The sequence below is a fragment of the Felis catus genome, chromosome C2, assembly GCF_018350175.1.
Source record: "Felis catus isolate Fca126 chromosome C2, F.catus_Fca126_mat1.0, whole genome shotgun sequence".
NCBI lineage: Eukaryota > Metazoa > Chordata > Mammalia > Carnivora > Felidae > Felis > Felis catus.
This window is the reverse complement of record NC_058376.1, coordinates 127583082-127599544: the sequence shown is the minus strand read 5'-3', so window position 1 is coordinate 127599544 and position 16463 is coordinate 127583082. Positions and strand designations below refer to the sequence as shown.

At 46.8% G+C, this 16463-nt stretch overlaps 1 protein-coding gene across 2 annotated transcripts in view; it reads left to right on the top strand.

The window, feature by feature from the left end:
• EPHB1 (EPH receptor B1) overlaps nt 1-16463 on the top strand; it is a 430079-nt gene that overhangs the window by 286081 nt on the left and 127535 nt on the right. For both annotated transcript variants that reach the window (XM_023260542.2, XM_006936394.5), the window contains exon 4: nt 51-206. In XM_023260542.2, coding sequence (XP_023116310.1) covers nt 51-206 — 156 coding nt within the window. The remainder of the gene's footprint in view (nt 1-50; nt 207-16463) is intronic.

Sequence of the window (16463 nt, the reverse complement as noted above, 5' to 3'; positions counted from 1 at the left end):
TCTGAATGCCACTCTTCCATTAATTCTCAGATTATCTCTTTGTATTCCAGCCTGCCCTGCCGGGATGTTCAAGGCCAGCCAGGAAGCTGAGGGGTGCTCCCACTGCCCCTCCAACAGCCGATCCCCTTCAGAGGCATCTCCCATCTGTACCTGCCGGACCGGCTATTACCGAGCGGATTTTGACCCCCCAGAAGTGGCATGTACTAGTAAGTGTCTAGTAAGAACTCTGGGCTGTTGAGTTTGGTTCCCTGACAATGCAAGTGGCAGGCCTGGGGCAGGGGAGACTAAGACAGAAGAACAAAGCAGAAATGGTGGCTGTGGTGCTGAAGTGGACAGCTCCTGTGCTGGGCATGCAGACCCCCTCTGCTTAATAGCACAAGGTTGAGATTATTATGTTCTTTCTTACCTCTTTCTCCCAAATGAGAGAGTCTTCCTCTGGTCAAAGCAAGGCAGCTTCTTTCCACTAGATGTTAAAAATCCCATCCTCAAGAGTTCTTGAGTGCAAAATCAAGATCCACTAGGCTATTGCAATAATTCCTAGTCAGCTCCTCCAAGAAACCCCATTGGGCCTGACAGCTGAATATTTTCTGTCTTCACTGCAGTTCCTGTATCTGTGTGACCAGGTTCCTCTCAAAGTCTAATAATTTTATTAGTTGCCCATTTATTTTGTAGTTTGCCTTCCCAGTTACCAAAGGAAGGTCTTTGTGTGCCAGGACCAGATATTCATCTACCTGTGTCCCTTCCAGTGCCCAGTATGGTGCAGCATCTGTGCCCCTGCCAAATGATAAGACCAGAGGCTGGGCTGCAGCACGCATCTCTGAGGCAGAAATTCTATGGGCAGAGGGGCTAATGCTTGGGCTTCACCGCTCTCCCATTCTCTGTTGTAGAGGGAAGGGCAGTCATCTTGCCAAAAGTGGATGAACAGCAACTCCACCCCCTGGGTGGGAGTGGAAGAGGGGAGAATTTTGTCCCAATATTCTCCCCTGTAATCCTGGGGAGACAAGCATTACTCTCCCCACACAGTGCTTTAGAGAACTTGCTCCCACTCTCCTGTGTGTTGTAGCCCTGAAACAGGCATGGTTTTTTGTTTTCAGTGTTCTCATTGTATTTGGAAGTCAGTGTTCCAGGGTAGCCTCTAGTTATGATATTACTTTTTTCTGCATTAGATGCTGTTGCCTGACTCCCTAGGCTTCCCTTTACCTCTTTGAACCAAATCCCTTCCTCCCACCCCCAGGATAGAAGGGCACAGAGGGAATGTTTCATATATACTTGCAGTTTGATGGACGGGAAAAATGACTCAGCTCAGTATAGAAGACTTTCTTAATTCTGGCCTTGCAGTGTATGTAATCTTTACTGGGGAAAGAAATGAAAGTATCTTCTAGATCAAGGTCCTGAGGTCGATCAATGCTTATAGATTTGAACTGAGGAAAAGCTCATCCTCTTGTAAACTGAATTTCCCCAGACCTCCCTTGCTAGTGCTTGACGTGAACAGAAATTATTCCATTTCTGCTGACTGGAGTCCTTGTCTTCCTGTGGTGGTATAGTCTCTACTGATTCCTGAGGTTCCCCTGTGGGTCTCTATGAGCATGTGAAGAATTATTTAATGTACTTCTTTAGAAGCTGAATCAGTGCTGCCTGGGTGTTCATCCCAAGGACTGTTCTCCATGAGTGCCAAAGCATATGCCCAGGGTCTCACCACTTCCCCCTAAAAACATTCCCGTTTGCTTCTGCCATGAACTCTTTCTCTCTGGCCAGGCTCCCTCTGCAGATCAACTCATGCAAATAGAAATCTGGGCCTCAAGCTTCCCACTTCAGGAGACATACCCTGTAAATCCATCCAGCCCGTGGATAAGGTCACCTACACGGATGGTAGGCCAAAGAGCAGATGCTCAGAATGCCAATGTGGGGCTGTCCTCCTTGCTATACAGCACCTCCCCTGTCCACCTTTCAAGGCTTATCTTCCAACCACCTAACGTGATGTGCTTGAACGAATAGGACCAATCCCAGGAATAAATAGCAATGTCCCAAAGCTTTCAGTCTGCACACTGTAGATCCTCACTTCACTCTGCTTACCCATGTCCTGAGTTCATCTCATTAAAATCACACCTCACCGGTTTTTCTGTCCCATCTCTGGTCCAGCTAGCTCTGGGGATAGGCACACCTTCCTTGCCCCCTTTGGCCCCACCACAATCTCCCCACCTTCTCCAGAGTGGGGATGAATGCTAGGCTTGCCTGTATGTGTCACCACGTTCTTTTATGTGGTTCTGTGCTCTTATGCCCCCAGTGTAGAACACTAGGGTCAGACCAGAAATTGCCAAATCAAGGCCACACTTGTCTGTAGTGGTCAGGCCCCAGAGCAGCTCAAGGATGCATGATCCAGCCCCTGGTCCTGGCCTATGGGAGCAAGCACTTGGTGACGGACCTGGAGGCCAGACTGGGCTGCAACACAGTACTAGGCAAAACAAGTGTAAATAAACCTATTATTTTATTGAGCCTCATTATATATTTGATTTATTGTGTGCCAGGGAAGTACTGTATGAAAGTCAATTTGTTGGCTTTTATAATCTCATTAGGGTTTCCTTTTAAAGCATTCTAATTGGAGGTGCCATCTGTTCTCTTAAAAAGGCATCACACATCGCCACAGTAAATAATTTTTCAGATACAAGGAGCATATCTGGAACCGTTGAGGCCAGGCTTGGCCTTGCACTATAGCCTTGGGAACCCTGACTGGTTCCTCAAGTGGAGCAAGGCAGCCAGGCATGGGCCCAGCCTGGGACAGGCCAGGGTGGGGAGGGTGTAGGTACCGGTTTACTTTCACAAGTGTGGTTCTCCATCCATCCAATCAGGAAACAATTACCGCTCACCGGGACCCAGTGAGGACCCAGGTAAGGGGTAGTTCTGTCCCTCAGTTGGCATCTGCAGGGTCTAGGTGGGTGTTGGGGAAAGGGGTCAGTGTTGGGAGTGTCCAGGAGCCCAGGCCTCGAAGTCTGGAAAGGCCTCAGGCATGTCCTGTTGCCATCATCTTTAAAGGAGAGTCTGTCATCAGTCATACTCATTCACTGACGATATTGAAATATTTTTAAAACCTTATGATTTAAAATGTGTTCTTTTACAAAGCTAAAATACCTGTAGTGCATTAAAATGTGTATTTTTAATAAATCCGGTTAGTCTTCTGGGACTGGAATTTATTCTAAATTAATCTAAATGTTTAGAGTGTATGATAGCCTTTGTAGCCTTGTGTGGGCATTTCTTCATTTTCTTTTTAATCTCCTGGGTAAGCCTAGGACCCCCTTGACATTTGAGAGTCCCCTGGCATCCCTGTGTGTTCAGCATTGTCCTTGACAAGGTTCGTGGACTCAGCAGGGATTTGGATGCACCCCAAGGCAGTGCCACAGGGGCTGGTGTGAGCTCTGACTGAAGTCCAAGGAAGGGGACCCCTGGGCCCGACTGTGATGATGTTACTGTTGCTGCTCTGGGGACACCCACTTCCCTTCTTCCTTCTTCATCGTGCTCACACCTCTTCCAGGATTAAGCAAAATAGTTTTATAGTCTTTGGCACAATGCCTGGTTCATAGTAAACTCTCAGTCGATGTTAGAACATGCTTTGGTTCTATCCCTGGAAAGTGTGAAGATTACAGCAGATATGGAAGCTTCCAGCATGATAGAGTTCTAAAAATAAAAGTGACGTTCCCAGGGAGGGTCCAGGTTGACACGGTCTCTCGGCATCACAGCAGAATCCACTGTGTGGCCCCAGACCACTTGGCCTGAAGGTGCTGATGAAAACAAGTGAGGTTATGGCCACCAGAACCAGATGTACTGTGGGAGAAGGAGGGAGGTACAGACCGAGCATCCCAGACTTCAGGTGCTCTTAGGAGGCTGAGAAGCTGGGCAGGAGTGATGGCCAAAAAGACTGCCTTCAGTCTTCAGGGAGCAGAGCCCATTGAGTCCTCGGGGTCAGACATGCTTCGTTTCACAGGAGGGTCTGATGGCATGGCAGGCGTGACACAGTCAGCAGAGAGGGGGAGCAGCCAGGAACGCATGGGGAAGTGCACAGCAGTGGGAAACCAAGCACCAAAATGCACATCTTTGGTTTTAAATAATTTCTAGTTTACTGGGGGATGAAATGGAAAGGAGGAATTTATGAGGCAGGTAAAAATAGATAATTATGCCTTATAAAATTGCTGTCTATGGAAAACTATGCAGAAGGACTGGTGTAAAAATAACTACCTTGTTACACTTCTGACCACCAAACCCTTTTTCCTTTTTTTTTTTAATTTTATTTATTTTTTATTTTTTTCAACATCTAATTATGTTTTATTTTATTTTTTTATATAAAATTTATTGTCAAATTGTTTCCAAACCAAACCCTTTTTCTGTCACCCACATGGAAGAAACTTTGATGGATCACAGAGGCAAGCTAGTGCCTATCGTGTTTCTTTATTTCTTCTTCAAATGTAGTGGGTTTCCCTCTGCAGTTTTGATCATAGAAATGTAATGAAGAAGGGGCTTCAGAGATCATTGTCTTGTTCTCTGGGTCCTTCTGCTGTCCCCTCACGTAAACCCTCTGGGGTCCCCTGGACACCACCCTGACTTCCCTCCTGACTCACATGGAGAGACTGGGAAGTGAGTGGTGAAGCAGGGGTTCTCGGTGTGGCTCCCAGGGGCGTGCCTTGGTGCCCAGTACAGCCATGTGAGCAGGGACTTCTCATCATCAGAACCAGGCATGATGGAACCCACAGCAGGAGCTTGGGAGAATAACATGACCGATGTCATTGAGGCCCCAGGATGGAAGCTCAGGTCTGTCTGCCTCCAATGCCATGAACTCACATGCGGTGAGAGCTAAAATTTGGTAGCTCTTAGGAGGTCGCTGCAGATGTCCATGGCAGTAATCCACTCTTGAATTGACCTATAGGGAAGGATAGGAGTCCAGTCTTCCCTCACCCATCTCTGTACACTCCAGTTTCTCTTCCTTAAGCTTCTGCTTTCATTCTTTAAGGGCCTCCCCCTCTTTCATCCCAACCATCCCAGGGCAGCAGTGTGGTCCCCAAGGCACAGGGTTTATGCTCCTTGGACTGCCAAAAAGTGGCATTTCCCAGACCCTGGTCTTTCCAGGCAGGCTGAGTGGATTGGAGGAGTGTGCCAGGGACCAGAGGGTGGGAAGGGCATCGGGATGGCAGGAAAATAAGGCAGTCCTCTGCAGCCAGGCATGATGGCCTTCAGGGCATTGTGAAAAGTCTGTAAGGACATAGGCTCATAAACTTTATTCTAGCAATCTTGAGTCCTGCTGGGCCACACTCCACAAGATCACCTGTAATGGTTTATTCTTTACCGCAGTGGTATTTAAATATTCATTTTTGAGAGAGAGAGAGAGAGAACAAGTGGGAAAGGGGCAGAGAGAGAGGGAGACACAGAATTGGAAGCAGGCTCCAGGCTCTGAGCTGTTAGCACAGAGCCCAACTTGGGGCTTGAACCTACAAATCATGGGATCATGACCTGAACTAAAGTCAGACACTTAACTGACTGAGCCCCCCAGAAGCCCCCCAGAAGTGGTATTTAAATGCAGTTCCTGGGCAAGGAGCCTCAACATCACCTAGGAACTGGCTGGAGATTAAGAGTCTCAACCTCTCCCTAGACCTACTGGATGAGAAACTCAGTGGATTGGGTGGTGGGGAGGCAGTGATCTTAGTTTTAACAAGCCCTCTAGGTGATTCCGAAGCATTCTAAATTTTGAGAACATTGCTTTAAAATTAGGTTGAGTTTCTCTGTCCTCTGCTTTATGGCTCTTGGGGGAGAAAGGCCACTGAGTGAATTTCTGCAGGCCGAAACCACAGGGCCTGCTCCTCCCCATTAGTGTCCCGTGTACCAGGCTGGAGAAAGAGAGACAGAGACTGCAAATACCTGTTTGTGGAAGAGCAGGGGTGGGGTGTGATATGAGAGTGAATGTGGGAGTGTGCGTCAGTGGTTGTGTTTCAAGGGAAGGTCTCACTGGTTCTCAGCACACCCCCACCTGTCCTGGCTTGGTTGTGTACACCTTTCTCACTCTGGGGTGGTTGAAGCAGTGTGGAGTCCTCCAGCGCAGCATCAGCTAGGGCTGTGGGCATGATGGGAAACAGAAGTGGGTGGAGGTCAAGGAGCGTGGCCTGATTAGAGTGGGCTCGGGGAGGGCTGAGAGAGAAACTGAGGCAGAAGGAAAGTGAATGGTGGGGAACATTCACCTGAGCTCAGATGGAGGATTGGGTGGGGAGAGAATATAAATGGGTGATGGGCTTATTACTTATCTGGTCTTCCACCCCACTCGGCAGGAAATAGGCGAAAAGGAAGTCTTTGGGGCTGCCACAGCAGACCGCCAGGGCAGGGAGCCCCCCACAGGATCACAAACAAGCCACCTGAGTCAGTGATCCAGTTTCATGAATTGAGGACTGCTCGCTTGTCTACATGCCTGCTATGAGGATGATCTTCAGAAGTGTTTACCTCTTTGAATGTAGGAGTTGCAACATATTGAAAGAGGGTTCCTTTACCCACGGCTTACCAGAGCTTTAGTAAGGGATACAGCGTGTATCCCATTCTGTAGGTAAAAGGCTGCTTGATTTTACTCTGATACATGATCCATGTTGCACGTAAAAAATATAATTTGTGTTTTTTAGAGGGAGGTAGACTGTGTTTTCCTTGAGATGGAATCTGGGCAGGGGTCATAGATTCCTAGACAAGACATAGAGTCCTAGGGCAAGACATTTCTCCGGGTGCCTGGATTTGGCTGGTTCATCCACCTGGATGCAGATTTGAGGGACTGTGACAGCAAGCTAAAAACTATTTATAAATGTCACCGCTGTTTCAGGAAGGGTCAGCGCTGCCTGTGTAAACACACTTCCACACTTCTATCATCTACAATTTCCTTTCACAGTTGTTGACCCAAGTGGGTATAACCCTTAGGAGGCTTTGGATAGCTCTAAGTTTTAAGCTGACAGCCAGGGACACGCTACATTTCTGCTGAGGCATTTTATCATGAGGGCGTTTGGAGTTACAGATGGTTAACATTCAGAGCAGCCTTCTAGGTCCTGCCACCCAAATTCTTCCTCAGTGTCAGCCTCTCTCTCCAGCAACCCTGAATATTGTGATGACAGACAGCTGATATGTTTTGCGAGACAGCTCTATTCCATTGCCGGGCAGCCATCATCCATCACTGAGGAATCTTCTGGCCCCTGAGTTGGGTACTGCCTTCCTCCTCCCCTCACCCTTGGTCCACCATTGAGGACCAATGTTCTGCAGGCCAGCAGTTGTAGTGTTTAAGAATGAGTTCCTCATCCTTCCTGAATCACCTACCTTAGGCTAAACACCTGTTATATTATCTATTCCCCAAGACACGTGATTTCCTGAACTCCCCCATCCTAGCTGGCCTTTTCTGAATCTCTCACATTTATCAATAAAACTCTCAAGATGTGGTAGCCAGAATGAAACATGTGACCCTCACCCCAGAGCACGGTTCAGTGGAAAAGTGATGGATCTTCTCCTCCTGGGGCTGGGATACTGTTGATTGCTCACTGTGGTTCCAGTCCCCATGCCTTAGATCCTACCAGACTTTTGGCCACTAAACATCCAGTGGTTTTGTTTGTCCCTTCAGGAAATGCTACCCATTTGGGTCTTTTCTGCACTGACGAATGTGACTTGAGAAATTTTGTCTTGTGGAGTTAGTTAGGCATAGTGCTCTTTCAAGTCTAGATTATTTTGAATACTGATTTTTGTCATCTTTGAAATGAGAAGTATTAGCATAATTGTTAGGACTGTGGGCTCTGGAATCTGTGCCTGAGTTCAAGTCCTTCTTTGCTGCTTGCCGGCTGTGTGATATGGGGCAAGTGACAGGGCTTCACTGTGTCCTCATTTGCTCATCCATAAAATGGGTAGAGTATTGGTGTCTGCCTCACTGTGTCATCAGGGGTATTACATGTCATAATACTATTTAGAACGCTGTTTGGCATACAGGAAGCACCCAGTGAAAGTAAGCGATTTCATCTTATGACTGTTGTTAGAGTCGCTCACCCTACTTTGATGCCATTTTCAAAGCAGCTGAAACCTAAGCACTGACATTATCACTTAGCTAACGTTTCCTCCTTTGGTCCACAAGTATTTGTGTACTTTCTTTCAGTTACCACGGTTGAAATCTAGGCATGCTCTCTATACTCTTTTTCTCCGTAGGCTCATAAACATTTGGAAAAAGAAACAATGTCATTTGGCCTGACTTATACTTAGAGACACATGCCGGTTCTTGTCCCTCTTTGCTTGAGGCCCACAAAGCACCGGTTTAACTGTGAAGTTTCAGAAGGAGGAGGTGACTGAGGTAAAATGTAATCTGTTCTCTTCTCTCTTTTGAAAATGTGGAATGAAACTGTCCACCCCATGGTTCTAGGACCCCGTTGTGTCATGAATGCTCCTTGGCAGTCTTCAAGCAACGGCTCTAATGCCAAATTTGCAAGCTCCGGTCCCAGGTGGGGCTGGTCTGGGATGCATGCTGGAGCTTAATAGTAGCTAGAGCTCGTGTTTCTTAAATCTTCCCTGCTCCGGTTCTCCGCCTCAGAGGGGAAGACCATCAGAAATAGGTGACTCTGCAGCCTTTGTCCTCTGCCACCACCTCACCTCATCCCCAGGAAGGAAGGATGATGCCTTGCTTTGCACACTCTGAATATTCTACACCAGTTAGAGCTATTCAGGTATAGGACTGCCTCTGTCCACTGGACTGGGAGCTCTTTGACATGCTAATCTGATTTATTTTACCCTCTCCGTGACCTTATACAGTAGGTACCCATCACAGTTGAGTGTTAAGAGTCCTGCTGTTGGAATCAGGTAGCCCAGGATTGACTCTTGGCTCCACCCTTCCCTTGCAGCATGGCCTTGGGTAGATTATCTAACCTCTCTGAACCTCTGTTTCTTTTTCATAAAAGGAAGCTATAGTTTGTTATTGTACCCACTCTGATAATGAATGTAAAATACCTCAGTACTCAAAGACATATGGGAAGTGCTCCGTAAATGATTGTCATTGTTTTGGTTGTTATGAATAAGGATAAGAGGTGAGTCAGGGTCATATCTAAATTGCCTAATCCAAAATAAGAACAGAATAAAAGTGTGGGGGAAATGGGAATTTTAGAGCAAATATTCCTGGAGATCCATTCTCTGTTGGCTGAATTGTAACATCATCGCCCCCTGTGTCCACCCCATCATAATGTGATCACAAATCTGTGTATCATTTATGTAGACCGTCCTCACAGGTGGTCTCCAGATGGCCTCCTGATTCCTCCAGTGTTCCCTCTTTCATCCATAGTATTCAGTATCAGACCCTAATCCAATTCTGACACCAAAAGGCCAAGGCCACATGTCATGGTGGAGTCTGGGATGTATCTCACGCCTAGATCTCTGTCCAGTGCTGTCTCTACGGTCGCCATTCAAGATCACCACTGTCAGTTAGCCCTGGAACCCATATCAACCCACTCCACCCCCTTGCTACTGGCCATTGACCCTGATAGCCAGCTTTGGAATCTACCCTCAACTCCATAATGACAGGTGTCGGGGGGAGGGGGGGGGGCGGTCCCTGGCTCCACCCCCTCTTTCATTCCCTGACCCTCCAGTTGCCATATTGGAAAATTGGTAGCAGCCAATACTTTCTCAATCCAGAACTGTGACCTTCCAGATTTCCTGGTTTGGTAACACATGTGAATGTGGCAAGGATACCAGAACCAAAGACCCACATACATCAGCATGGCTTCACTTGTGTTTGACAAAGACTGGGACACGAGGTGTCTTTGACTCTCATCAAAGATTTAGAAGGAAGCCACTTTCAACTTAGTGTAAAGGTGGATTACAAACATTGTCCAGAGACCAAAAGCCTCCTGAGTAATTAGCAATCTCCCCCTAACTGGAGGTGTGCAAGAGGGGTGCTTGTGAGGCCTGCCAAGGGGGCTCCTGAATTGTGTGGGAAGGTGGGCAAAGTGAACAAAAGTGGATCTCATAGTCAGTTTGTGTATGCCCATGCTCTCTGAACTACGTGTGGCATAAGACTGGGATGCCAGCGTTTTGTAGTGATTTATTTTGAAACTGTGTGTCTGGTCTTCTGAGAAACTTGGCACACAATTGGCTGGAAAGTGCCCAGTCGGAGCCAGACACCTGAGAACTCTTATGATATGGGGTTGGCTGTGGGCTTAAAGGCTGGGCTCTCCAGTGGATAAATGATCATGAATGACTTTGCAGAGGAAGAGCAGGCTTCAGTCTGAGATCAGCCTGTGGAAGGGCCAGGATTCCCTCCAGCCTATGCCAGAGGCCACCTTCCATCCCACTCAGTCAAGAGTGCTCTAATTCTGAAGTCACATGAATGACTTATCTCAGAGGCAAAAGGGCAGAGGGCCAGAGGCTGCCTGGACACAAAGGCCCCTCTGTCGTTCCGCCCCCTTCTGTAGAGAGAAGGTCAGGGCAGTGGTAATAGCAGTGTGCTGCCTTCCGCATGGCTCTGGGCTCAGACTTGCAGGAGATACCCAAGGTGACCTTTTGAGCATCTCCTCTGGGTCACCTCTGAGTTCTGTTCACCTTGGAAACGGGGACAAAGATGTTCGATGTTGCCGTCTGGAGTGAGGCCTTCATGGCATCTGTGTAGTGAGATGAAGCTTGGTATAGGCTGGCTCTGCTGGGCCAGGTGTACACAGAAGGTGGGTGGTTTGGTGGGGGCGAGTGGGCCGTGGGTGGTGGGAAGCACTGGGCACCGCCAAGCCCTGACGGTGCTCGGTGAGCACAGATGGAGGGCCGCTCGGTTCCCACAAAGAGCACACTGTCTGCTGGCCAGTAAAGGGGAACTGTGAGTAAGGTGAGAATTTGCTCTGCTTGAGAGCGAAGGGCAGTGTTTGTGCCCATGTTCAGTGAAGAGGCTTGTGCTTGTGCCTGTGCTTGTGCCTGTGCCTGTAGCCCCTGCTCAGGACTTGGGGCCAAGACCTCTTCTGAGGAGATGTCATATGCTGTGTCCCATGGCGCTCAACCATGCCGGCCACAAACGATTAGAGCGGGAACGCACGTGCATGACAAGACTGAGAAAATCGCTGACTCTGACTGAGGTCTTACCACATGTGAGGCAGGCACAGTGCTAAGCCCCTGACATGGATCTTCTCAGTGTCACAGAAGAGAAGATAGGTACTCCTGTTATTCCCAATTTATAGGTAAGAAAACAGAGGCCCAGAAGGGCTTACACATCAGTGAGTAGCCAGGCCTGATTTCACCCGGGCCTGACTGGCAAGATTCAGGTCTCTTTACCCTCAGTGCTAAGTTGCTTCCCTCAGGGAGGAAGATGCTCTGCCTCTGAGGCGGCATGGCACCAATCTAGTGACACCCCATTTCGGACAGTGAAGGATCACATTTCATGGCCTGGGACTCATCATGTGATTTCTAGTGTCTGGGAAGCCTATCTTCTATGAGACTGGGGAAGAGAGAATTGGGTGGGGGAGGCACCAGTGACTTCTGCTGTGTTACATAGCACCCCCCCCCCCGCCCCCGGGTGGACATTCGGGCTAACTCCATCCTTTTCCTAATATAAACAATACTGCTGCAAAAATGCTCAGACATACCTTGGGGGGCACATACGCTTGTATTTGTGCAGGAAATTCACCTGGAAATAGAATTGCTGGGTTGGTGGGCACATCCACTCAGAAAGGCAATCAGTATTACCTAAGTGCTCTCCCAAGGGACTCATCCCATTTACGCCCCTCATGTGCACCTTGCAGAATTCTCCACATACAGACCAGCTTTTCCTTTTTGCCAGTTTGACTGATCTCCTAGTATTTTTGAATAGTATTTCCCTAATTATAAATTAGGGTGTACTTTTCATATGTTTCTTGACCAGTTTATTTGTCTTCTGGGAATTGACTGTTCATAACCCTTGCCCTTTTTCTATTTTAAAAAATTGATTTCTAGATGCCCACTAATTATACAGGGCATTCTCCCTCCCACCACCGCCCCAGCCCTCCACTTATTTTTAACTCTACTTATGGGTATAGTTTTTTGTGGGGGGAGGTTGTCATATTGACATTTTTATTTAAACCCAAGCCTGACCATCTTTTTCCTTCTGGTTTTGGGGATTTGAATATTGACTTTTTGCCTGGGTTTGGTATATGTCCTCCTGCTCTAAGGTATAAAAACAGTCTCTGATATTTTCTATTAATAGTGTTTATGTTTAGCTCCTTCCTCCATCTGGAATTTATTTTTGTGTAAGATGTGATCCTGGTGTTCTTACATCTTATTAAAAATAACATCCCATCAACTCCACCTGAATTGTCCACATGTTAGTGAGATGCCCCTTTTATTATTTACTAAATGCCCGGTACATACTTACCTTTATTTTTTTCCTGTTGAGAGAATGTTCTGTTCTGGCATCACTTCTAAGCTGTTCTAAAGATGATACCTTTATAAACGTTTCAATAACTTATAAATCAAACCCCTACCTTCCATTCGTCAAAAATGCCTTGCCCATTCTCAAACACTTTTTTCTTCAAGACGAACTGTGAAATCAGCTTGGCGCATTTCATTAAGCAGTCCTATTAAATTGAGATTGGGGTTGTATTGAATATATAGATTGCTTCGGGAAGGTCTGTCATTTTTATGATATACCTCTCCATCCAGGAGCACAGTATTCAAGTCTACTTTTGTGCCCTTATGTAAAGTTTTATAGTTGTCTTAATACAGGTATCATTACACAGGACTTGTGAGATTTAATCCTAGGTATTTTATGGGGTTTGTGGCTATTGTGAGTAGGTACCTTTTTTCATTATATTTCAAAATAGGTTCTGGTTATTGTTAAGAGATGGCTCCTTAGTAGTGAGCTTCCATCGCTGGAAGAATAAAGAGAGGCTCGGGCGCTTTGGGTGGCTCAGTCAGTTAAGCATCTGACTTCAACTCAGGTCATGATCTTTCAGTTTGCAAGTTTGAGCCCTGCATCGGGCTCTCTGCTGTCAGCACAGAACCTGCTTCAAATCCTGTCTCCCTCTCTCTCTGCCCCTCCCCCACTTGCATGTGCTCACTCTCTCTCTCTCTCTCTCCCCCTCTCCTCCCCCCCCCCTCAAAAATAAAAATAATTAAAAAAAAAAAGAGTCTGCCCAACCAGGTAAGGACTGTAGAGGGAATTCACCACCAGGGATACACCATGATCTCCAAGGTTTCTTCCTGTTCTGAGAATAAGTGTGTCTATAAAGTGTCAGAATAAGATTTGATTTTGGATGACCTGTAACTTTCTGGGAGGAATACCTACTTTTTCAATTTCTCTTTTTGCCCCCTTGGCCTTGAATTGTTCTCTTTGGAACCTGGATCTTTTCTATATACCTAGAGAGAGTCTCTTTGAGAACTGAATGAGATAATGTCTGGCAGATTCTTCTCTGTATTCCCAGGGAAAACCGAATGAATAATCCACGAATCTGGGAGTGCATCTCCACCAGCCTTGTCAGTCAGTGGTTTGTGTGGCTGTAGTACAGGTGCCCACCTCCCCTGCAGATTTTGGACCCCTCAGGGCATATGTCAGTGAATTTTTATACCATAATCTTATACACAGGGCATAGCACATAGTAAGATCTCAATAAACATGTCTAGCTCTATCAGTCACAGATCAATGAAAGATGAGGCTCAGAGAGTGTAAGTGACCTGTGTAAGGTCACACTGTGGCAAAGCTGGCCCTCAGCCCCAATCTTTTTCCTTATGAGTCTGGTGTATCTCTCACCACTCCACAAAGCCACTGAGCCTCATTGCAGGGCTGGGAAAGAGGTCTTGAAGGCCATGTCTTTAAGATGACATATGCCCTATAGCTCTCTTGGACTTGAAGTATCTCCAAGAAATCTGAAGGAGAGAGTCATGTCAAAGTTTCCCTCTCTCTGGCCTCACCTTGGGTCACAAATAGAAGATTAAGCCTTGTATACCTCCCCACCCAGGCAGTGGTGGGAGACCTTCCTACTGAAATACACTGCCTCTCCAGGTACAGGCGTCTCAGACATCCTCCAGGGGTTCTGCAGCCTTGTAGAAATTAGACGCTTGGGCTTCAGCTCAGGCCAGGTAGAGGGGCCATCTTTTTTCCCAGAATGTGAAATCCACCCCCTCTCTCCCAGACAATTAGCTCCATTGAAGCAGGAGAAACAAGAAGTACTTTCTACAAACATTGCTGTTTGGTGAAATGTGTAACATTAGGTTCTCTGATGCTCCCGAAATCCCTCTCAGCAGGGTCCCTCCTTGTTTTGACTAATCATTTCTTCTTATTACTAACTGTTATGATTAGGAGAATTGCCTGAGTACAGGCCCAGTGTTTCCAAGACCCTAATGAGCAACACGTGCAGACTTGCTCAGCATAGTGCTGGAACCACGGCTGCTCTGTCTCTCTAGGGAAGCTACTGAAACAGCTCAGGAACAAGAGCCTCCTGCCATCCTGAGAGACCCATCCCCCCACCCCCGGCACCCGGATGCATTTGCATTACTCCTGCACCTTACACCCTTAGGTGCCTCCACCCTGGGTGGAAGAGTTGCTAAGGATGAGCTTTGAGAGTGGCCAGGCCTGGACTCAAGTCTTGACTTCATCACTCACCAGCCACATGACTTGAGCAAGCTACTTAATGTCTCTGAGCTACAGTTTCCTCATATATAAAATGGGGACAATAGTTCCTACCTTGTTGAATGTTGGGGAGATGGGATTTTATTAAGTAATATACCAAAATACCTAAGGTAGTACTTTGCATATAGGGTTTGTTATTAAAACAAATCTCAGAATTCCATATATAACTCTGCGAAATGGAAACCAAAGCTCTGCTCTTACAAATGATCCTTGTAGGAATCTACTGTGGGAAAACAGCTGATATCAATCACTCAGTGGCATAAAGCACACAAGTCCCACCAAATCAATGTCTTATCCTTCTGACGACCATGCAGATGGCATAGGTGTCTGTCCACTGGAAGCCTATGTCCCTGGGTTCATTTTAAACTGGTTCCAAAGGTGGCGTAAAACTGTCTCTGGGAATATTGGGATCTAGGACTGTTAGGAAAAATAAAGCAACATGATTTCCCCAGGTTTCAACCACCTCTCATCCTTGTCCCAGGGGGAGTCTATATTTTGAGGGGAGCAACCAGGGTGCCTCACTTGCAATGGGACAGGCACCACTCAACTTTCTAGCCCTGCTGCCTCAGGCCTCCAGCACAACCGCCTCTTTGGAAGGGACACCTCAGAACTTGACCCATTACCATCTTCACATTAAGCAAAACAGTGTTCCAAATGTCTGGTGCTCATCACTCACAAATTGTAGATAGTCCTTGGTCTTTTTTTTTTTTTTTTTTTGTAAGGATCTCAATAAAGTCCCTCTAAGCTTCTACTATTGAGTGGAGGTTGCCTCACTAGCCCATTTTGATGCCACTACTTTGCACCAGGTCTCTGATAAATTATTTGTGGTTTTCTGATCTGTCTTCAAACAGCCACCCCACATCCCCCAATAAGACTTGAAAACTCCAGCTGCCACTGGCTCCTATTATTGTGGTGTTATTGGTGCCTGACATAGAATCTTAGGAACTGCCCCACTGCTGTCCAAGGCACCTCTGTGAAGGGGGATGGGAGCACGCAGGCACATACCCTTCTCCAGAGTTCTGAACCAGCATGTTACAGGACATCACAACCCTTTCCTTTAGGACAGTGGGCATTCCTGTCCAGTCTCTCCCCCAGAAATTCTACACCTACTGCAGGAATGATGGGAGAGGAATTGGCATCCTCAGGATAGAAAGAGAGAGGGAGAGAGAGAGCTGAAGTTAGGCTGGGGAGTGTCATAGCTATACATGGCACCTAAAAAAATAAAGAGAAGTTTCTTTGTTTGGTATTGTTTTTAAATAACCAGTTACCAAAGAAGGAATTACAACTGAATGTGGGTTCACTTCACGTTTATGCGATAACTCTACTACATTTCTGATAATTGCAAAATTTCCCTCTTTTGGCTTATGTTACCTTCCAACCCATCCTCCTTTTAGCCCTCTATGCTGTATTGAGGGCAAAGACATAACAACCAGCCTGACCTGGTTTGCTGCCTATTTTGCCTCCATAAAAGACCTCATCATACCTCTACAGCTCTGTTTCCATGTCTGCCTCTGTTCCTAGACTTCTGTCTGTGTCTCTATAAAATCTCAAAGGACTTTCTCCTTTCTCCAGAAAGCTTCCCAATTATTCAGACATAGTTCCTTAAGTATCTCTTTCATAGTGAGCAATAAGTAAAGAGATGTCCCAATAGTACTGTCATTTTTTATAACCAATCCTCACCACCCCACCCATGTCTTCCTGGGCCCCCACACCATGCTTTTTGCACCATCCCTACTCCTGGTGTCATTTTCTGATCTCCGTCTCCATCCCCTCTTAACCCTTAGCCCACATTAAAGTATGCAGTCAGTTTTCCAAACTACTGTCTTGACTCTGCTCAGCCACAAGAACATTATCT